General features: G+C 35.5%; 3 protein-coding genes across 3 annotated transcripts; 1 reads left to right on the top strand and 2 right to left on the bottom strand.

Annotated features, from left to right (window-relative positions):
• The first annotated feature begins 16,201 nt into the window (after positions 1–16,201).
• On the top strand, positions 16,202–18,630 carry LOC126622844 (uncharacterized mitochondrial protein AtMg00810-like). Its single transcript, XM_050291544.1, has 4 exons — positions 16,202–16,322; positions 16,428–16,508; positions 17,596–18,079; positions 18,438–18,630. Exons 1-4 carry the CDS (start codon positions 16,202–16,204, stop codon positions 18,628–18,630), a joined length of 879 nt encoding a protein of 292 aa, XP_050147501.1.
• Positions 18,631–19,389: 759 nt separating this feature from the next.
• LOC126622224 (uncharacterized) lies at positions 19,390–19,830 on the bottom strand. The gene has a single exon (XM_050290904.1). It carries the CDS (start codon positions 19,759–19,761, stop codon positions 19,525–19,527), a length of 237 nt encoding a protein of 78 aa, XP_050146861.1. The 5' UTR covers positions 19,762–19,830; the 3' UTR covers positions 19,390–19,524.
• A 902-nt stretch (positions 19,831–20,732) lies between these two features.
• LOC126622220 (uncharacterized) lies at positions 20,733–22,994 on the bottom strand. The gene is made up of 5 exons (XM_050290898.1): positions 22,737–22,994; positions 22,446–22,580; positions 22,114–22,151; positions 21,952–22,018; positions 20,733–21,250 (listed from the first exon to the last, which is right to left on the bottom strand). The coding sequence occupies exons 1-5, from the start codon at positions 22,908–22,910 to the stop codon at positions 20,843–20,845; spliced, it is 822 nt and encodes a 273-aa protein (XP_050146855.1). The 5' UTR covers positions 22,911–22,994; the 3' UTR covers positions 20,733–20,842.
• Between the last annotated feature and the right edge of the window lie 655 nt (positions 22,995–23,649).

Here is a 23,649-nt window from a genome sequence, read left to right as displayed (position 1 = left end):
AATAGTATCAAGATTGACTTTTTAGTGTAAAATGTGGTTTTTCGTTAAAGTGAACAGTATTTGTAGCTTTTCGTTAAAGTTCTGTTTTATTTATCTAGGGTGCAATTTTGCTAGAAATAGATTTCGATTTAAAATATTCTAAAATATTCCGTTCAATTCAAATGAAGTTGAAACTCTGAAATCCAAAATAATCCAAAAATATAAAAAATTGAAATTGGAATGTATTTAATATTTCTAATGAATTGGTTGATTTATCGGATTTTAAATTAGGATCGACAAGACTCGACCCAGTAGTTTCTACCTTGACAAGGTGGTGCTCTTTGATCCAAAATTCTGAAACTTGCATAACTCTATTACGTGTACTTGGTTATGTACTTATTGACTTTGAATTTATAATACAATGTACTCAAACATGTAATAGTTTTTCAAATTACAACTCCGTTGAATATATTACATACAAAAAAATGAGAATTTGAAAACTATAAATATGTAGATAGATCCATGAAGATGAGATATTTTTTATCTTGGTATTGATGAATCATACAACTCCCCTAATTTTGAACATCAATGGCGGCTAAAACCATGGATTATGATAGGAAAATCATATTTCGATCAAACATAAGAGGTTTCATTGCTTGAAGTTCAAATCTTTACCTCTATGTAGTCACCTTTCGTATAGAGTTGTTATCGCTTGCTTATAAATGTTCAAACCCTAACTTCAATACCTTAATCATAGAGTTGTTTATGCGTATTGATACTAGGGTGCAAGCATCTACCAAAAATCCTTTTACAAGGGAAAATGAACGTGTAGCGAAGAAAAAGGATGCGGGGAAGAGTTATGGAAGCTCGAACTGCTGCACAAACTAGAGGCAAACGGAACACAAAGAATAGCTAATTGAACGATTCATACAAGTACACTGTGTCAACAATGGCTCGAAAAGCATAATTCGACAGAGCGTGGCAATAGAGATCGATAAATAACTCCCTAAGTTCTTTGTGCTAGGGACCTCATTGTTGTTCCTGTGTGAACTCATCTGTTATTATCGTACTTGGTAGTTTGAAAATCGAAAATTTACTACTTCACAACTTTACATGTTAATATACATTATACAATTAATGCTTGTGGAGTGGGATTGAAAGTCTCTAGATTTTGAAGTGAAAGGAAGGTCCTAAATTTTATGAGTAGTGTTGGAACTAAATTCACACATTAACATGTTTGGAGGAGATGCACAAACTCTGACTACCAGTAAAAGAACAAACGATCTTGAACATTGAGCATTGGTGGGGTACCTACCAAAGGCCTTTCGACGATCAAGTTAATAACCATATAAAGACTGAAGCAGTGGAGAGAATCAGCAAAGAGTAGAGAATGTGTTCCAAGTCTTCAATGTTACCAGAGTTTTGCCCTAAATGAGGGTATTTAGACTAGCCGGGAGGGAGATCTTTTAAGATATGGAACCGTACTAAAGCAGGAGAATCTTAAATGATATCTAGAGATAGATGCTTCCTTTTAGAAATGTGATTATTTGCAGTGCATGCCAACTCTATTAGCACGTGCCAAAATGTTGACCCTAAAGCTACCAAGTCTACCGGCACATAAGCCGAATAGCTAATGAACTAACTACGTCCTTCTAGTGAATGTGAGTATGCCAACCCACAACCGAGCTCCATCGGCGAGTAAAATGAATGTGGTGGTGGTGTTGAACGCGTTACTGACTCTTGTATCTGAGCAATCATGATTGAGGAAAGAACACATCTCGGCCTTTGGGTTCTAGATCATGAAGACAAGGTCGCTAGTCACTGTGAAGTTCAAATAAGGTTTCAATTTTCAATGTGTCGAAAACTGAGTAACCTGCTAACACCTCATTTCGCGAGAAGGCTAATGAGATGACATCTTCCAATAAGAAGACCCAAGACTCCTCACTAATAGAAACTTGAATAGATAGTCAACTGAACTCGAAGTAGTATTGTTACTCCTAAGGATGGTTTGTTATAGGATCACGAATCGAAAATGGAATCTCGAATCCCAAATCGAAAATTTTTGGGACGGGAATTTGAAGACCAATCCGAAAACTGAAATTTCGATATTCCTAATTTTCGGGACTCCTGAAATGTTTTCGCTATTTCGAGATGGATCGGGATTGGATTTTGAGTTTTAGGCTTTTGGGTTGAAATTTGAGATTTTTTGGTTGTGGGCTAAAATTTTGGCATTTGGCTTGAAATTTTGTTGCCCAGTTTCATATCAATTGAAACTTAGGCTTTTTACCTCTTGCCAATTTGAAATTCCATATCAATTGAAATTCCAATTTATTCATACCAAGTCAAATTGACGTTTCAAAATTCCAAACTACTTAATTTCATACTTCTATTTCTAATATAGTCTACTATCAAATTACTTAAATTCACCATTCAATATGCATGTAACCAAAAAAAAATATATATATATATATGTGCGGATCGGTTAGGAATTCCTGAAGCATTGAATATGTAATCCCGATTTCCGCACCGAAAAGTTTGGTATGGAGCTCAAAATTTTCCTACTGTACATCTTATAGGTCATCACTTAAAGATCACCTCTACAAAAACAAAAAGAACAGGAAACTACATAACCCTTGAATTGAAAGAAAAGAGCCTGAAATACAGATTTTCGAATTAATACGGGTAATGAGTACATTATCCCACTTTATGAGTCTATGAGTTATGTTTCAAAAATCCAACTGTACATCTCATAGGTCATCCCTTAAAGATCATCTCAGCCAAAAATAAAAAGGATACACAACTTATAGACTCTTGAATTGAAAGAAAAGAGTTTAAAATACAGATTTTTGAATTAATATGAGTAATGAGAACATCATCACACTTTATGGTTCTACGAGTTATGTTTCAAAAATCCGACAATGCAACTCATAGATCATCCATTAAAAGATCATCTCTGCCAAAAAAAAAAAGAATACGAAACTTTTAGATACTTGATAGAAAGAAAAGAGCCCAAAATACAGATTTTCGAATTAATATGGGTAATGAGAACATCATCCCACTTTATGGGTCTACGAGTAATGTTTCAAAACTCCGATTGAATATCTCATAGGTCATCCCTTAAAGATCATCTTTGCCAAAGATAAAAAGAATACGAAATTTTTAGACCTTTAAATTGAAAGAAAAGAGCACGAAATACAGATTTTTGAATTAATACAGGTAATAAGAACATTATCCCACTTTATGGGTCTACGAGTTATTTTTCAAAAATCTAATTGTAAATCACATAGGTCATCCCTTCAAGATCATCTTTGCCAAAAGTAAAAATAATACGAAACTTTTAGACCCTTCAATTGAAAGAAAAGAGCCCAAAATACAGATTTTCGAATTAATAAGGGTAATGAGAACATCTTCCCACTTTATGGGTCTACGAGTTATGTTTCAAAAATCCAAATGTACATCTCATAGGTCATCCTTTAAAGATCATATCTACCAAAAATAAAAAGAATATGAAACTGTTAGACCCTTGGATTGAAAGAAAATAGCCCAAAATATAGTTTTTTGAATTAATACCGGTAATGAGAAAATTATCCCACTTTATGGGTCTACGAGTTATGTTTCAAAAATCTGACTGTACATCTCATAGGTCATCCCCTAAAGATCATCTCTGCCAATAATAAAAAAAATACAAAACTTTTAGACTCTTGAATTGAAAGAAAAGAGCTTGAAATGCATATTTTCTAATTAATACGGGTAATGAGAATATTATCCCACTTTATGGGTCTATGAGTTATGTTTCAAAAATCCGACAAGATAACTCATAGGTCATCCCTTAAAGATCATCTCTGCCAAAAACAAAAAGAATACAAAATTTGTAGACCCTTGAATTGAAAGCATAGAGCTCTAAATATAGATTTTCGAATTAATACGGGTAATGAGAATATTATCCCACTTTATGGGTCTATGAGTTATGTTTCAAAAATCCAACTGTACAACTCATAAGTCATCCTATAAAGATCATGTCTGCAAACAATAAAAAAGAATACGAAGGTTTTAGACTCCTGAATTGAAAGAAAAGAGTTCGAAATACAGATTTTCAAATTAATATGGGTAATGAGAACACCATCCACTTTATGGGTCAACGAGTTATGTTTCAAAAATCCAACCGTACATCTCGTAGGTCATCCCTTAAAGATCATATCTGCCAAAATAAAACGAATACGAAACTTTCAGACCCTTCATTTGAAAGAAAATAGCTCAAAATACAGATTTTCGAATTAATACGGGTAATGAGAACATCATCCCACTTTATAGGTCTACGAGTTAGGTTTTAAAAATTCGACAGTACAACTAATAGGTCATCCCTTAAAGATCATCTCTGACAAAAAAAAAATATGAAACTTTTAGACTCTTGAATTGAAAGAAAAGAACCTGAAATACATATTTTTGAATTAATACGGGTAATGAGAACATCATCCCACTTTATGGGTCTACGAGTTATGTTTCAAAAATCCAATTGTACCTCTCATAGGTCATCCCTTAAATATCACCTCTGGCAAAAATAAAAAGAATACGAAACTTTTAGACTCTTAAATTGAAAGAAAAGAGATCGAAATAAAGATTTTCGATTAATACGGGTAATTAGAATATCATCCTACTTTATAGGTCTACGAGTTATGTTTCAAAAATCCGACTGTACCACTCATAGTTCATCCCTTAAAGATCATCTCTGCCAAAAATAAAAGGAATACGAAAGTTTTAGCCTCTTGAATTGAAAGAAAAGAGCCCTAAATACATATTTTCGAATTAATACGGGTAATGAGAACATCATCACACTGTATGGGTCTACGAGTTAATGTTTCAAAAATCCGTCTGTACAACTCATAGATCATCCATTAAAGATCATCTCTGCCAAAAATACAAAAAATACGAATTTTTTAGACACTTGAATTGAAAGAAAATATCCCAAAATACAGATTTTCGAAGTAATAGGGGTGATGAGAACATCATCACACTTTATGGGTCTACGAGTTATGTTTCAAAAATCCAACTGTACATCTCATAGGTCATCTATTAAAGATCATTTCTTCCAAAAATAAAACGAATACGAAACTTTTAGACCCTTGAATTGAAAGAAAAGAGCCCGAAATACAGATTTTTGAATTAATACGGGTAATAACAACATTATCCCACTTCATAGGTCTACGAGTTATGTTTCAAAAAATCCGACAGTATATCTCATAGGTCATCCCTTAGATATAATCTCTACCAAAAATAAACAGAATACGAAACTTTTAGACCCTTGATTTGAAAGAAAAGAGCTTGAAATATAGATTTTTGAATTAATACAGGTAATGAGAACATCGTCCCACTTTAAGGGTCTACGAGTTATGTTTCAAAAATCCGAATGTACATCTCATATGTCATCCCTTAAAGATCATCTTTGCCAAAAAGAAAAAGAATATGAAACTTTTAGTCCCTTGAATTGAAATAAAAGAGCCCAAAATACAAATTTTCGAATTAATACGGGTAATGAGAACATTATCACACTTTATGGGTCTACAAGTTATATTTCAAAAATTCGATTGTACTACTCATATGTCATCCCCTAAAGATCATCTTTGCAAATAATAAAAAGAATATGATACTTTTAGACTCTTGAATTAAAAGAAAATAGTCTGAAATACAGATTTTCGCATTAATATAGGTAATGAAAACATCATCTCACTTTATGGGTCTACGAGTTATGTTTCAAAAATCCGACTATACATGTCATAGGTCATCTCTTAAAGATCTTCTCTGCCAAAAAATGAAATAATATGAAACTTTTAGACTTTTGAATTGAAAGAAAAGAGCCCAAAATACATATTTTCGAATTAATATGAGTAATGAGAACATCATCCCACTTTAAGGGTTTACGAGTTATGTTTCAAAAATTCGATTGTATATCTCATATGTCATCCCTTAAAGATCATCTCTGCCAAAAATAAAAAGAATACGAAACTTTTAGTCCCTTGAATTGAAAGAAAAGAACCCGAAATACAGATTTTCAATTTTAATACGGGTAATGAGAACATCATCCCGCTTTATGGGTCTACAAGTTATGTTTCAAAAATCCGACCATACATCTCATAGGTCATCACTTAAAGATCATCTTTGCAAATAATAAAAAGAATACGAAGCTTTTAGACTCTTGAATTGAAAGAATAGAGACCGAAATACAGATTTTCGAATTAATACGAGTAATGAGAACATCTTCCCATTTTATGGGTCTATGAGTTATGTTTAAAAACTTCAACCGTGCATTTCATATATCATCCCTTAAAGATCATCTTTGCCAAAATAAAAAGAATACAAAATTTTTAGACTCTTGAATTGAAATAAAGGAGCCTGAATTATAGATTTTTGAATTAATACGGGTAATGAGAACATCATACCACTTTATGCGTCTTTGAGTTATGTTTCAAAAATCCATCTGTACAACTCATAGGTCATCCATTAAAGATCATCTCTGCTAAAATTAAAAAGAATACGAAACTTTTAGACTCTTGAATTGAAAGAAAAGAGTCTGAAATACAAATTTTCAAATTAACACGGGTAATGAGAACATCATCCCACTTTATGGGTCTACGAGTTATGTTTCAAAAATCCGACCGTACATCTCATAGGTCATCCCTTAAAGATCATCTTTGCCAAAAATAAAAAGAATACAAAAGTTTTAGCCTTTTGAATTGAAAGAAAATATCCCAAAATATATATTTTCGAATTAATACGGGTAATGAGAACATCATCACACTTCATGGGTCTACGAGTTATGTTTCAAAAATCCATCTATACAACTCATAGGTCATCCATTAAAGATCATCTCTGCCTAAAATACAAAAAATACGAAACTTTTGGACACATGAATTGAAAGAAAAAAAACCCGAAATACAGATTTTTGAATTAATACGGGGTGATGAAAACATCATCTCACTTTATGGGTCTACGAGTTATGTTTCAAAAATCTGACTGTACTTCTCGTGGGTCATCTCTTAAAGATCATCTCTGCCAAAAATAAAACAAATACGAAACTTTTAGACCTTTGAATTGAAAGAAAAGAGCCCGAAATACAAATTTTTGAATTAATACGGGTAATTAGAACATCATCCCACTTTATGGGTCTATGAGTTATGTTTAAAAAATCTGACTATACAACTGATAAGTCATCCTTAAAAATCATCTCTGTAAAAAATAAACAGAATACGCAACTTTTAGGCTCTTGAATTTAAAGAAAAGTGTCTGAAATACAGATTTTTGAATTAATACAGGTAATGAGAACATCATCCCACTTTATGGGTCTACGAGTTATGTTTTAAAAATCCAACAGTACAACTCATAGGTCATCCCTTAAATATCATCTCTGCCAAAAATAAAAAGAATACGAAACTTTTAGACTCTTGAATTGAAAGAAAAGAGCTTAAAATACAGATTTTCAATTTAATATTGGTAATGAGAACATCATCCCACTTTATAAGTCTACGAGTTATGTTTCAAAAATCCGACTGTACCACTCATAGGTCATCCCTTATATATCGTCTCTGCCAAAAATAAAAAGAATACGAATCGTTTAGACTTTTGAATTAAAAGAAAAGAGCCTGAAATACAAATTTTCAAATTAATACGGGTAATGAGAACATCATCCTACTTTATGGGCCTACAAGTTATGTTCAATGTTCTAAAAATCGGCCTATGAAGCCGCCTAGGCGCTACACAATGGTCATTCGCCTAGATTAAGCTCAAATCGGGGAAAAGATAAGATGGACACCTAAGGGGCTTGGGCGGGCGCCTAAGAGTGCTGGGCGGCAACTGGGGCGCCTAGGCGGGCGCCGTAGAATTAGGCGGTCTGGGCATGGGTGAGAAAGAAGCAACACTAAGACTCTGTTTTAACTTTGCAACTCCATAAAGAAAGCCGCTTTTCCAAGGAAGAAAAATACCATGAGCCACACCCACGTGACAAAGCCTCATTTTTTTCAATTTTAGTTTTTAATTGCTGCCGAATAAGGAAGCGCCACCTAACATCCTAATTAGTAAAAGCCTAACAAATATGGTTCTGACAGAAGAACAAGCAAATATGGTTTCACAAGAAACAAAGCCCAGCCTTCCTTTATTTATTTGAAAACGAGGCCTACCAATTATTTATAACATATGGGTTTAAAAATATTACAAAACCAACATTTACCCTAAAATTTTATACATAAATCCATATATTCATACTTATAATTATTTAATTAATAATTGTGTTTTTTTTTCTTTCTATTTTTAAGTGTGCATAAGCACTTATATATATATATATATATATGGTAAATTTATTTAATTGAAATCAAGGAGGATTGCAACAAAACCTCTTAATTGAAATCTGGGATGCTAAAGATAAGTATCTTACATTACTATATTTCCTTATTTTCCTCCTATTTTGCATTTTATGTGGTTTTAAATTGTGAACTTGTTGTACATGTGTCATCCTACAATACTCCTCACTATGGTTATATGGCATATATGCTTAATGTGTTTTTAAATTTTGGACTTGTTAGATACTCTTTTTGCATTCTATCATTCTTTTATTATCTTATCCATGGATTTCATACAAGTATATTTTTTTTGTAAGTGTCAATATGCACTTATTTACAAGATATACAAGAAATTTACCTAAATCCGCCTAGGTCGCCTAGGATCTAGGCGCTAGCTCGCCGCCCGACCAGTGCATAGCGTTTTTTAGAACCTTGGTTATGTTTCAAAAATCCGACTGTACATGTCATTGGTCATCCCTTAAAGATCTTCTCTGCAAAAAATAAAAAGAATATGAAACTTTTAGACTCTTGAATGGAAAGAAAAGAGCCTGAAATACAGATTTTCGAATTAATACGAGTAATAAGAACATCATCCCACTTTAAGGGTCTACGAGTTATGTTTCAAAAATCCGAATGTACATCTCATATGTCATCCCTTAAAGATCATCTTTGCCAAAAAGAAAAAGAATATGAAACTTTTAGTCCCTTGAATTGAAATAAAAGAGCCCAAAATACAGATTTTCGAATTAATATGAGTAATGAGAACATCATCCCACTTTATGGGTCTACAAGTTATGTTTCAAAAATCCGACTGTCCATCTCATAGGTCATCCCTTAAAGATCATCTCTGCCAAAAATTAAAAGAATACAAAACTTTTAAACCTTGAATTGAAAGAAAAGTGTTCGAAATACAGATTTTTGAATTAATACGGGTAATGAGAACATCATCCCACTTTATGGGTCTATGAGTTATGTTTCAAAAATCCAACTGTACACCACATAGGTTATCCCTTAAAGATCATCTCTGCAAATAATAAAAGGAATACAAAACTTTTAGACTCTTGAATTGAAAGAATAGAAACCGAAATACATATTTTTGAATTAATACGAGTAATGAGAACATCTTCCCACTTTATGGGTCTACGAGTTATGTTTCAAAAATCTGACTGTACATCTCATAGGTCATTCCTAAAAGATCATCTCTGCCAAAAATAAAAAGAATACGAAACTTTTAGACCCTTGAATTGAAAGAAAAGAGCCCGAAATACAAATTTTCGAATTAATACGGGTAATGAGAACATCATCCAATTTTATGGGTCTACGAGTTATGTTTCACAAATTCAATTGTACATCTCATAGGTCATCCCTTAACGATTATCTCTGCCAATAATACATAGAATACGAAACTTTTAGACTCTTGAATTGAAAGAAAAGAGCCCGAAATACAGATTTTCGAATTAATACGAGTAATGAGAACATCATCCCACTTTATTGGTCTACGAGTTATGTTTCAAAAATATGACTGTACATCTCATTGGTCATCCTGTATTAGAGTTGTGACCTTATTCAGCTTAGGCCCAACATTTTGGGTTCAAACAATCCTATAGTTAAAATGAGTACCAAGAAAACCAAAAAGATTGATAGTGGACATATTCAGTAACTTCTTTTATCTATTTGAATCTCAGCTATCAAAGTGATGAGTTATGTCAATTTCAAAGATCATTTTAGCTATAAAGTGAAAAAATAAATGATAAAAGATTATAAAAAATGAACCATTGTCGAGTTGGCTTGGGTTCCATTCCGATGCGTTTAGCTCTCAAGGTCCGAATATTTATCTAAATGTTGGTTATTTGGTCCCGTTCGGTGGATAACTGCCTCCATGTTTTTTTATGTTGTTTAGACTTCAGTGGATAACTCTGAACAACCATTACAATATTGTTAGGACCTAGTTCTGTGTTAACACCACCTGTGTATGCCATTTTAGGCACTGTTGCTTGAGATGTTTATTCCCACAAATTTCCTTCGCTTTGTGGTTTAGATTTGTGTGCTACTTGTTTGAGAATGGTGGGTTCAGATTTGTGTGATTCTTGTTTGAGGATGAGGGAGCTTTCTCCTGGTTAGTTTTTAGGGCTCTCTGCAATTGGATTTCAGATGTCTTTAGGGGGTGGGGGTACGTGCTGCTAAGTTTATTTGCTTTGTGCGTTTTAGTTTTAGGCTCCAAAGATTTTTCCGTGTTGGTATCTTTCACAAAAAGCAAACTAGAAGTTTGGGTGCCAATCATTTTCTTGCTCTAGAAATTCAGTGCCAATCATTTTCTTGCACTAGAAATTCAGTGCCAATCATTTCTTGCACTAGTTATTCAGGCATAAAAGCCCATAACATAAGCTATAAACTCCAAACGTGAGATCTTAATTTTCTCATAGGCCGGTTACTTGGAAAAGAAAATGTTCCATACTAAAAGATTCAGGGTCCATAAACATGTCACAATTGTATTGGTTCGGTTAGTTGTGAGTGTCATTCTCACAGAAAAGTGAAATCATATTCATTAAGTGTCATTCTTTCTTGCCAGATAAGAAAGTGTCATTATTTCTTCTGGGGTACGAAAGTGTTAGTCTTTCTGTACTTGTGAATTGTTTAGTTCTATGCCACAGTTTGTTCAAAGTGTCAATTTCTGTTTCTTGTATTGAAGTGTTGATTTGTAGATTATATAATGAGTTCTTCAATTGTGAAGGTGGATGGTTTGTTAGGGATGATTACTATCACTACAGATTTAGGTATTACCAAAGAATTAACTACTGCCTATATTGAATAAGAGTCTACAGATATGGCTTTGCTTAGTTTGTTACTTGCTACATTATCTGATGAAGCAATGGAATCTATTATTTGATGTAGAACTGCTAGTGAGGCCTGGGCTAATTTGGTAGATAGATTTGCTTCTGTTTATAAATCCAGAGTCAATCATCTTAAAATTGAGTTACATACAATTCAAAAGGGTACAGATTCAATTGATAAGTATTTGCTTCGACTCAAGAATATAAGGGATCAGTTGAGTGCTGCAGGGGAAATGATGTGATGATTGTTGGTTTAGCTGGTCTGCTAAAAAAGTATGCCATTATAAGAATTATGATTCTAGCTAGGGAATCTTCAATTACTTTGAAAGAATTCGAGCACAGCTACTTGGGGCTGAGAAAGAGATAAAAGAGGCGATTAATACACTGTCCACAAAGCATGTCTGTAGTGTATGTTTAGGGGTCTAGTTCTTGTTCTTCTATGGTGTATGGTTCTTCTTCAAATCCACAGAATCATAGTTATCTTCCTGGAACAACTAAGGGAGTGTTAACTCAAATTTCATATGGTACACCTCAATAGTTTCCACTAACATAACAAAACCTTGGAACATCTACTTTTCAGCAAGATTATCCTATTGTTTCACCACCATTTTTCCCAATGCCTTATGCACAATCTCCATATTTTCCTTTGCCTTTATATGGATATGGTTTTGTTGGCAATGTTGGTCCTAACTTTGGTCCTCGAAATCAGTCTTCTAATTCTGGGTTCAATAATGGTTATAGGCCTCCAAATGGTAACAATTTCAAAGGATCAAGTAGTTTCAAGAACATGGTGGTTTTAAAGGTAGAAATTTTAATTCCAGTGGGTTTAGACAAACTCCAAATAATGCTGGCTAGTCTGGTAACACTGATACAAGGGTGAATACTGTCATTGAGTGTTAGATCTGTAACAAAAGAGGACATACTGCTGCTAATTGTGTTCATAGAAATAGTTCTAACTCTGGTTCAGGATTTCTGTTAGAATGTCAAATCTGTGGAAAGATAGGTCACTCGGCTCTTAATTGCTATCATCAAGGGAACTATGTGTATTAGGGTCAACAACCATCACCATCAATGAATGCTATAACTGCTCAACAAAGTTCTCAGCTATTTCCTATTGATGCTTGGGTTGTAGATTATAAAGCATCACACCATATGACTGCTAATGTTAGTGGCCTTACACAAGTGACACCATTTGAAGGCAATGACAAGATTACTATTGGCAATTATACACATTTACCAATCAAGAGTGTTAGGTGTACTACACTCCAGACAAGGGATCATTCTCTATTTCTTAATAATACTCTTTATGTGCCTCGTATTGCTAGAAGCTTAAACAACTCTATGCAGATAACAAGAGTTGGTTTATATGTGATGAGTGTAATTTCTTTGTGCAGGATAAGAAGACAAATAAGATATTGTATCAAGGAAATAGTAGGCCAAAAGAGTTATTTCAAATTCATGTGTTTCATTAAGTTGAAGGAATCTAGTCAACTACATCTAGTTCTGTTGCTTTGCTAGGAAAAATGGTGAAGTCTAATATGTGGCATCAAAGGTTGGGGCACCATTCCAATAAGATTTTGTCTTCAATGCTTCAACAGTCTAGTATTTCCAGTAGTATAGACGATTTTGCATAGTATGTGTAGTTCTTGTATTCAAGGAAAAATGTCAAGAATACCATGTCCAACTAAGATTGATAATTGTTTGTCTCAATTTGATAAGGTCCACTCATATGTTTAGGGACCTTCTCCTGTAAAGTCTTTAGACGGATTTAGGTATTATGTACTCTTTGTGGATGAATATACAAGATACACTTGGGTATTTCCAATGTGCAATAAATTTGATATGTTTGCTATTTTTGTCAAATTCTATCAATATATACTGAATCAATTTGGGATATTCATAAAATGCTTAGAAACTGATGGTGGAGGAGAATATGTCAGTAAAGTGGTTAAAGAATTTCTTGCTGCTAAAGGAATTGTACAAATTTTGTCATGTCCTTACACTCCTCAACAAAATGGAATTGCTGAGAGGAAGCATAAACATATTGTTGAAACCACAGATTTAAATATCGATATTATCGGCGAAATATCGCCGATAATATCGATTTTTCGGGTAATGGATATTTAAATAGGTTTCCGTGTGGTTTTCGTCCAAATATCGCGATATTATCGATAATATCGATAATATCGCGATATTTTGGAAATATCGAGATATTTCGTTGAACGGTGCAATCGGACTCCGATTTCGAACGCCGGAGAAGAACGCCGGAGATGGTGTGGCTGTTCCCGAGCCCATTTCGTCCCAAAAACCTTGCAAAAACACGAATTTTAACTTCAATTTCACATATATGCTTCAAATTTCACGCATGCATCAACGATTCAACATATGATGTCGGTTTAGGGCTTAGGGTTTCAATGGAATCTCACCTGAAAAATCGATGACTGGGCCAACTCCTTGCTCAGCGGCGCACCACCAGAGACGACTGAGCCAAGTCCGACTTCGCCAGAGCCACGATCAACGGCAGCGAAGGATCGAGAGAGTGGGCGAAGGATCGAGAGAGTGGGAGAAGGGGGAGATCTGTGTGTGTGTGGGTCGAATGGAGAAGGGGGAGGAGAGGTCAGGCCTCAGAGAAGAAGACCCCGGAGGCCCGGGAAACAACCGTCATCGCCAACACGCGCATCGACTGGAAGGAGACCCCGGAGGCCCACATCTTCAAGGCGGACCTCCCGGGGATCAAAAAGGAAGAGGTGAAAGTGGAGGTGGAGGACGGGAGGGTCCTGCATATCAGCGGCGAGAGAAGCAGGGAGCAGAAGGAGAAGACGAAGAACTGGAGAAGGGAGAAGCTCAGAAGTTCTAGAGAGAAGGAAGGGAGAGAAGAGAAAGACAGAAGTTCTAGAGAGAGAAGGATCCAGAGTGAGACTCTGTGGGCGTGCGTGGTTTTGGCTTTTGGGGGGGGGGGTTTGTCTGTGACACACTGACTCACTGACTCTCTCTTCTACGTGTGATGTGTGGTGGTGTGAGAAAAAAAAAAGAATCCAATGCAATGATCCAATCCAAATAATTCAAAATCAAATAAAAAAACATATAAATAATTCAAAAGCATCTCCAAATAATTTTGACAAGACACTCACTCTACACATAGAGATGATGAAGATAGTGAAAAAATTGAACCTCATAGGAACTCTATGTGGTACTAAAGTGTAAAATATTGTACTAATTCATTATATATAAATGATTATGGTGTGTTTAGACTTCTTTCATTAATTACTACATATTTTCTACACTCACAATGTTTGTCAGCTCGCTATATAATCAACTTGATAATGTTAAATCCATCATGCAATGCATTTCCTTCCAATTTTTTGTGATAAACTAATAGATAATTGACTAAATAAACATCCTGCAAAGTTTCAATAAAAATTTCCAAGTTTTTCTTACAATTTCCGTGGTTTCCATGTAATTTTTATCGATATCGATATTTTACCGATATTTCCATCGATATTTCCGTGTTTTCAGACTACCGATATTTCCGATATTACCGATATTTAATACCATGGTTGAAACTACTATCACTTTGTTAACTGAAGCTCGTTTATCTTTGGATTTCTGGTACTTTGCATGTGCCCATTTTGTGTTTCTCATTAATCGAATGCCTTGTAAGTCTTTGATGATGTCTTCTCCATATAGTGTGTTGTATAAGAAACATCCTGAATTGAAAACAATGAAGATTTTTGGCATTGCAATCTATCCTTGGTTAAGGTCATATAATGCAAACAAGTTGCAGCCTAGATCTTTGTTATATGTATTTCTGGAATATTATTTGGGATATAAAGGTGTTATTTGTTATGAATTGAAGTCTAAGAGATGCATTATGTTTAGACATGTCATTCATGATGAATCTATGTTCCCATATAAACACAAATTGCAATCACAATTCCCAGATATAACAGGATCTTCTACTAGTTCTTCAATGGTGGTACCTATACCTGTTTCGTTTACTCAGACTACAAATGGAAGTGGTTCTGGAGTACAAGAACATACAGATGCTTCCTTGTTTTCTCCATCTCATGTTAATGTTATCTCTTCACAATCCACTTCCATTCATTTTGGGAATTCAAGTTTTACAACACATCTTGCTAATTCTGGTTCTATTGTGCAGTCTAGTAACAATGGAATTTCTTTACATCAGGAATCTGACAATTTAGTCTCAATACGTCCTACTCTTTCCACTTCAACAATACAACTCATTTCCTTTAGGGTAAATTACATAGTAACCCCTCAGGTTTGAGGTCTATTATAACCTCATACAACAACTTTAAAAAATTTCACTTTCATACATCCAATATCATTTTATTTCAAAATAACACCTCCATTAGATTTTTCATCCATTAGTCTGTTAAATGCTGACGTGGCTACCACATTTGTGCTGATGTGGCTGCCACGTGGAAAAAATAATAATTTTTTAATTAAAAAAAAAAACCTAAATCTTCTAAATATTAAAATTAATAAAAAAATTAAAAAAAAAAAATGAAACCTTCCCTCATCCTCCTCTCTTCTCCCCACAACCCCACATCCCACCCCCACCCCCACCCCCTCACCTCTCTGCAACCCACATGAAAACCCACACCCCACCTTTACCCCCTCACCTCCCCGCAACCCAGATCCCCTTCTTTGTACGACCTACCTAAAAACCCACACGACCTACTACCTCCCCCCCCCGCGACGACCCACATCAGATCGAGGTCCCCATCCAAACAACAATCCCGACCCTAACCCTAAACTCAAATCGAGGTCCAAACCCTCCATACCCACATTGCAATTCGACTCAATAACCCCAAAACTACGATCCTCGTCGTCAATATCTTTATAAACCAAAAGAGATTGAGGATGAGGGGTTGGGTCGGAATGGGCTCAACGTTCTGGTCGTCTCCGTGGCGGTGAATTTGGGTCCTGCGCTGCATCGCGGCCTGTACCGCATAGCTCTCTCTCTGATCCCTCTGCTCCTTATGGAGGTCCTTCGTCACCACCTGATCTCGCCGTCGACCGGGATTTCTCATCGTCGCCATGCTGCTCCTGCTCGTTGTCGTCTTCGATGATGATGATGATGCGGGTGAGGATGTCGTCCTTGTAGTTCGGGGGGGATATGGGTTTCGCACCGGAGGGGTGGTAATGGGATCTGGGTTAGGTTTCGTGCCGGGGGGGGCGTGGTAATAGGATCTGGGTTGGGGGGGTGGTCGTATGAGGTATGGGTTTCGCGGGGATTTGGGATCTGAGTTGTTTTCTGGTGCAGGTATGGGGTGTGGGAAGATGGGAGCAGGGAAGAAGAAGGCTGAGGAGGGTTCACGGGGGTGGGGTTTTGTTCAGCTTCTGGGTTTTTATTTTTTTATTTTTTATTTTTTTTAATTTAGAAGATTTAGGTTTTTTTTTAAAAAATTAAAAAATTATTATTTTTGCCACATGGCACACATTTGGCAGCCACATCAGCACAAATGTGGCAGCCACGTTAGCATTTAACAGATTAATGGACGGAAAATCTAATGGATGTATTATTTTGAAATAAAATGGTACATGATGTATGAAAGTGAAATGTTTTAAAAACGTTGTATGAGATTGTAATAGACCTCAAACCTGAGAGGCTACTATGTAATTTACCCTTTCCTTTATGTCTTAGATCCTGCATAGTTACAAGTAATATTACCTTTCTCAATCACATAATACAACTGTTCTAGTTTCTTCTGTTTCAGCTAATAGATATGGTGGAATACAAACATGACTTCAAATTGGAGCTATTACTAGGAATGACTATACTGCCTATCTTGCTACCTTACTTGAGTTATATTCTTTACAATTAGTTGATGATTTCACTGGTGGTTTTTCCTTTATTGATGATGTGTCTGATATTGAAGAACCTAAGAGTTTTAAAACTGCTAGTAGTATGCACTAGTGGCAAGTTGCTATGCAAGATGAGTTTGATGCTTTGAAAATGCAAGAGACTTGGTGTTTATTTCATCTTCCTCCAAATAGGACATTGATTGGTAGTAAATGGGTTTACAAGATTAAAAAGAATTCATATGGGTCAATCTCGAAGTATAAAGCTAGGTTAGTAGCTCAAGGTTATAGTCAACAACCTAGTTTGGATTTTTCTGAGACCTTTAGTCCAATGGTGAGGCATACTACAGTTTGGATGATTCTTGCTATTGCAGCTCAGTGTGGTTGGATATTAAGGCAGCTTGATGTCAAGAATGCATTTTTGCATGGTGATTTGGCATAAAAGGTGTATATGAAACAACCACAAGGTTTTGTTGATGCTACACATCCTAATCATGTATGTAAATTGGTTATGTCTCTTTATGGCTTAAAACAGGCACTAAGAGCCTGGAATTCGAAATTTACCAGTTAGCTACCTTCCCTTGTATTCAAAACCTCATTATCAGATACCAGTTTGTTTGTCAATTCAGATGATGGTGATGTGATCATTCTGTCATTGTATTTTGATGACATTATATTGACTGGTTCATCTATATCAAAGATTCAAGCTATTATGAATACTCTTGCTGAGCTTTTTGAACTCAAAGACATGGGTAAACTTACCTATTTCTTAGTTCTCCATATTCAATACCAACAAGATGGTTCTCTGTTCATTAGTCAATCTAAATATGCTAAAGAGCTGTTGGTTATAGCAGGAATGGAGCATTGTAATCCTACTTCAACACCATCTAAACCATATACTCAACTTTTTGTTGCAGAAAGAACACCATTGTCAGATCCAAGTCATTACAGAAGTCTAGTAGCTGCTTTACAATATTTGACATTTACTTGTCCAGATATTGCTCATTCAGTCAATATGGTATGCCAATTTATGACAAATCCTACTGATTTACATTTTCACTTAGTAAAGCGAATACTGAGATACTTGAAGGGGACTCTAAATTATGGTAAGAGGTATACAAAAAATGAAGATATATCTATTAATGGTTTCTCAGATTCTGATTGGGCGGCTGATATTAACACAAAGAGGTCTATTACAGGCTATGTGGTGTTTTTAGAGACAAATCTAACATCGTGGCAATCTAAGAAATAGTCTACTGTGTCCAGAAGCTCCATTGAAGCAGAATATAAAGCCTTAGCTCATTGTGCAGCTGATGTGTTCTGGATTAGATCACACTTAAAGACATTTTCATCCATTTTTGTCTTCTCCTTCTTGCTTGCAATGTGATAATATCTATGCTCTTGCAATTTGTTCAAATCCGGTGTTTCATTCCAAGATTAAACATTTAGACACTGACTATCATTTTATTAGGGAGAAAGTTCAAAAATGTGATATAAAAATTCAGTACATTTCAACAGATGAACAAGTTGCTAATGTGTTTACTAGAGAATTGCACAGTCCTGTGTTTGTCAAGCATTGTCATGCTCTTGATTTGGGATCCGGTTCTCAGTCTTCATCATCAAAAGTTGACATTGTTTCTCCGGCTATTGCTCCAGCTTTATGAAGCTTCCGAGGAGCAGTTTTCCATGGTTTCTCTGTGCATGACTGCAAACTCCGCAGTTAAATTCCCAGCTTCATTTGAGGGAGGAGTAATAGCTATATACACATGTCACAATTGTATTAGTTTAGTTGGTTAAAAGTTGCTAAGGATAGTTACGTAATAAGTCAATGTAAGGATCCTAATATAAACCCTTGTACAACTCATAAAATCTTATCTTGCAATAACAAATCTTTCACATTACTTTCTCTCTAAGTTTTCCCCCTCTCTCTTTCTTCTTCCTTGTTCTTCACCGGCATATCTTGAGACTTATCATCCACCGGCATATCTTGAGACTTATCATCCATAACCATGGGTTCCAATGTACGAGATCTTGTGTCACTTACCAATGAGGCCCTATTGATACGATTTCTATCGCCTCTAAGGAAGATACTAATCGTAGAGAAAACGGAATTTCGGAATTTCCACATTGACTGCAAATCCCTCCGACATCATTTGAGAATACAAATCTCTATCGACTCAAAACTCAATTTTTTTTACCCAAGATTTAAGCTTTGGTCTTGATGAAGCGCAAACTCGAGCATGAAAACCCAAACATTAGGCTGGGCCGCTTTGATTCCCACCAATTCACCTCACCCTAACATTTAACCAACCAACTAACGCCATCTCTTGAATAAAAGCAGGAGGGTGTCAAAAAAATCCACATCCACTATGATTTCTGATTGATGAAACTTCAAGTCGTAATTCTTTTAGATTAATTTCGACTAGACCATCGTTAGAACAAAATAAAAAGCAAAGAAATAAATTAGAAAACGGGGGATATTAATTACATGATGAGATTGGGCTACATAAACAAGTACATGTACGTACTTTGATTAAAACACACAGAGCCTAAGCTAACTAGCCAGTGCCGGTGACACCGAGGTCGTCTTTCTTTGGATCTTTACCGGCACCAAAGACAGGGCCACCTTTGCCGGCAGCGTCCTCAACCTTGTCCTGTAGTTTGTCAATCTGAACGCCACCTTGGTCCTGCTTGGATCGCAGCTCAGTCCTGCTCTTGTTCTCTCCTCCTTGAACCGACTCGTACGTTGTCGCCGTCTGTGACCCCGGCGGCTGAGCTCCCTGTGCTCCTGACATAACTATGACAAAGATGTCGATTTCTGTGTATCTGCTTAGCTCTGAGCCTCTGATGATTGACTGATTTGAGTAAATATTGAAGAAGATGATTTAATCTTCATATAGTGTGTGAGACTGGTGGAGGATCAAGTCTTACTGATTCAGCTGATGAAGCCTGAATGAGTTGTTTGTACGACACCTGTGAGCCTGCGTGGCGACCATGCATGCCTTTCTGCCGGTGAGCCTGTACGTGTCTCATGCACGCTGCTGCCATGCATTTCATAAGGATAACACGGAAGACTTGTTATCAAAGCATGCATGCTTATCAAACGTGGATAATTACGGGTCTATATCTCCTGTCTGGTAGAATTTTACGTAGCGAAACATCAAATATTTACGGACATGATGTTGGCGCGAGTCGTCTGTTTTACCTTTTACCTCGGTCTATTGGTGCAACTTTATGTTGGCGTGAGTTGTGTAACGTTTTGCACAAATGTATTGGACTTAGGGTTAATGATGCTGAGACTTTGTGTAATAAAATTCAACAAAAGGTGAAGTAATATACAAGTTTAGTGACATTACCAATGTCATTAGTAGTAATTGTCTCAAGAAGTGATATACAAGTTTGGTGACATTATCAATATCATTAGTAGCAGCTGTCTTGTCTTTTTTTAAATCTCAACACATTCCAAGGAAAATAGAAAATACTTTGGCTCTTTAGAAATCAAAGTTTGACAAGTGGTGTTTTTTCCGAAACGCACTGTATTTGTTTCTTTTAAAATGTATTTCAAATGTTTTTTCAAAATTTATTTGTATTTATAATAAGAATTAATTTCAAAAATACTTTTATAAAAAACACTCTCAGTTATTTTTAATTCCAAACACAGAGAAAAAATTTGCTCAATTAATACTCACCTCCAAAAAAAAAAAAAAAACCTCGATTAGTCTTATTCCTTTTTCGTTTAAAAAAATAAAAATTTACACGTATCAACTCAATTAATACTTCCTTTTTTTCTCAAAAGAGGAAAAAAAATAAATTATTTAGCAAACAATGCTCTATGTAACAATACACAGTACAGAAATAATGTGAGAAACCGAGGCATCACATTATCGCATACACCGCCAATCCTACCAAGAAACCCAACAAAGCGCCGGCCGCGACTTCTACTTCAGTGTGGCCGATCGATTCTTTTAGCCGAGTTGAAGTATTGGCAGCTCTTTCTAAACCTTCCTCGGCATTACTTCCTAAGCCCGAAGAAACCTGCGTCTGAGTAGCTTGCATTGTTATCTCCTTGGACTGAGACGCTAAAGGGCCATTTGTTGCTTTTGGTGAGAGAATGTTTGCTTCCTCAGACAACAGAGACTCAACGCTTTCCGACTTCAACAATGGTTTTTGAGGTTGAGAGTTAATTCTACCTCTGTCCTGGGGGGGAACCGAGTTCACCGTTGTGTTCGGAGGCAGCGTTTTGTTCAGTACTTTTGCATGATTGCCAACTTCTCTTCGCACCCCCTGCAAAAGTAAGGATTTGCCTTTAGTTTTGATCATGATGTTGAAAAAATGCACGTAGACGAACTCATGTGGCGGGAAGAATTCAATGCAGAAAAAAACTACTGTCATTTGTCATTTTCCAATCCACCGTTGATGAAGAATTGCAATACGTTCACTAATCTCACAAAGAGAGGCATCCATCTGTGTTTTTCTCCTTTGTGTATTGACCAAGATGGAACTTAAAGATATCATGCAGCCCCTATAAGTTGAATGTACAAATCTATCACTAGCCAACCTCACACTGATATTTCCGAACTAATTATGTGCAATTCATTACAGCGCCTTGCAAGCTGATTCATAGGTAAACTATCAGAATGCTTTTCCATGCAGCAGTGCGGTAGTTTTTTGCAATATATCAACCAGAAAAATCGAATGCAGTCAGCAAGGTAAACCAGTAATGCGCTGCACCTCATTCTTCTTTAATAAAACCTCATGAAGCAAGTTTCCACACAAAAAAAAAAAAAAAAAAAAAAAAAAAACACCTCATGAAGCAAAAGTAACTGGTACTTTTAAACCACCAATCATGACAAGCGAACAATCCCAATTTAAATTTACATTATTCAAAATGTACCAATTAACTTTCGAAACTAATAGGATTAAGGAAGGAACAATGAGAGAAGACATGGATCAGTGGTGTAAAACTTTAATGAATATTTATATACCTGAGCATCATACATCACAATGCCTGCATAAACAACAGTAAGGCCAAATATTGAATCCGAAAGGCCCCTGGAACGAAACAATACAGTTACGAGTAAGATATCCCACAAAGATGTTTGCTTATATACATCAAATTGAGGCCCAAGAAGACGAGCCATGCATACCTTTCGAGGCCAAGGGTTGTTGCAGTAGCCACCATTGCCTATCCAAAAATGGTAACAAAAATCGAGTTCATCAGCGTCAGCTAATCAGTATCCAAAACTCATCTGAGTAAAATGAATCAAGGGCCTGTTTGAAAGTGCTTTTTGTGCCAATAGCGCTTCTAACAACGTTTGACGGTTAAAAATAACTTAAACTCTTAGTAAACATTTATACGTTCTTCCAGCAAAAGTGCTTTCTAGATAAGCACTTCGAAACCGACCCTAACTTAATTACATCGTTTACTGATTGAACATTGAGCAAAACAGTAGTAAAAGTACAGTAAAAGGGGGCTTACAGAGGAATGGGAAGAAGGGAATCCCCCAGCCTGAACGACCGCCTTGAAATCAAACTCTTTCCCATACAAAATCACAGAAGTCACCGGCTTCGTGAGCTGCCCAACTGCCATTGAAACTCCAGCCGCAATCAAAACCTTCCCAAACCAAAACAAACACAAAGTCCAAAACTTTATCTCAGTAACTAACTCCACCACCAAAAAAATCCCCAAAAAAATGCAAAAATTCAGTAATTCCAAGCAGAAGATGGTAAAAAGCAAGAAAATTTAGAGATGCCCGGAATCGAATTCCACCTTGTTATGCGCGAGCTGATCGATTCCGTCCAGCAACTGAGCTCTGAGGCAAAAGGGTGCTGCTGAACGGCGTCGTTTATAAATGGCTTTGTGCTGGGTTTCCGAGTGGGAAAAAGCCAGAGAATTGTGAAGCGCGGTGGAGCTCGAAACGCTCCAAGGCTGCAGCAGCAACATTGTCTCCGACTTTCTCGGCGTCTCTCTACCTCTCCGTCCCCCTGTCCACGTGAATAACTTAAAAAAAAAAAAAAAAAAAGAAAACCTCGAACGATGTCTTGCATCTTTGTATATATCTCCTTTTATTTTTATTTATTAAATAAAAGTTTGACGAAATACTTTATGTACTGTTTAATTTTAAAGAAAAATTACATTTTTACCTTTATTTTATATTATTTATTACACATTTATTTATCATTTTTTATTAAAATTAAAGTTTTTTTTTGGACATTTTGTTATTTTCTTTTTAATTTTTTAATAAAGAGCTATTCATTAAATAAAAATTCATAAATACAACCGTATTCAGAACTATCTAATAAAAGTACAGAAGAAGCAAAACTAGGGGTATAAAGCAGTATTAAGTAACTTTTTCATCCCTACTTACTAAGTCTTTGTACGTATTAAGTAACATTTTTATCTCTACTTACGAAGTTTTTTTTATTTTGAACAATGCATACTAAGTTTTCTTACAGGTATTTTTATCATACTTTATATTCTATTTATATTGCCTTTGGCAACCATGAATATTTGTAATGTTCGTCTAAATTTTTCACAATTAAATTGAATAAATTAAAAAAATTAATTAGAATATATAAAATATAAATACATGTGTGAATATCAATTTTTGTATTTTATCTCAAATAAATGAATATTGACCTGAAAAAAATAAATACCCCAAATACTAAATCTTTTTTTTTCT

Source organism: Malus sylvestris, chromosome 5, assembly GCF_916048215.2.
Source record: "Malus sylvestris chromosome 5, drMalSylv7.2, whole genome shotgun sequence".
Lineage (NCBI taxonomy): Eukaryota > Viridiplantae > Streptophyta > Magnoliopsida > Rosales > Rosaceae > Malus > Malus sylvestris.
The sequence above is the reverse complement of the archived record's forward strand: the minus strand, read 5'-3'. Positions and strand labels throughout refer to the sequence as shown.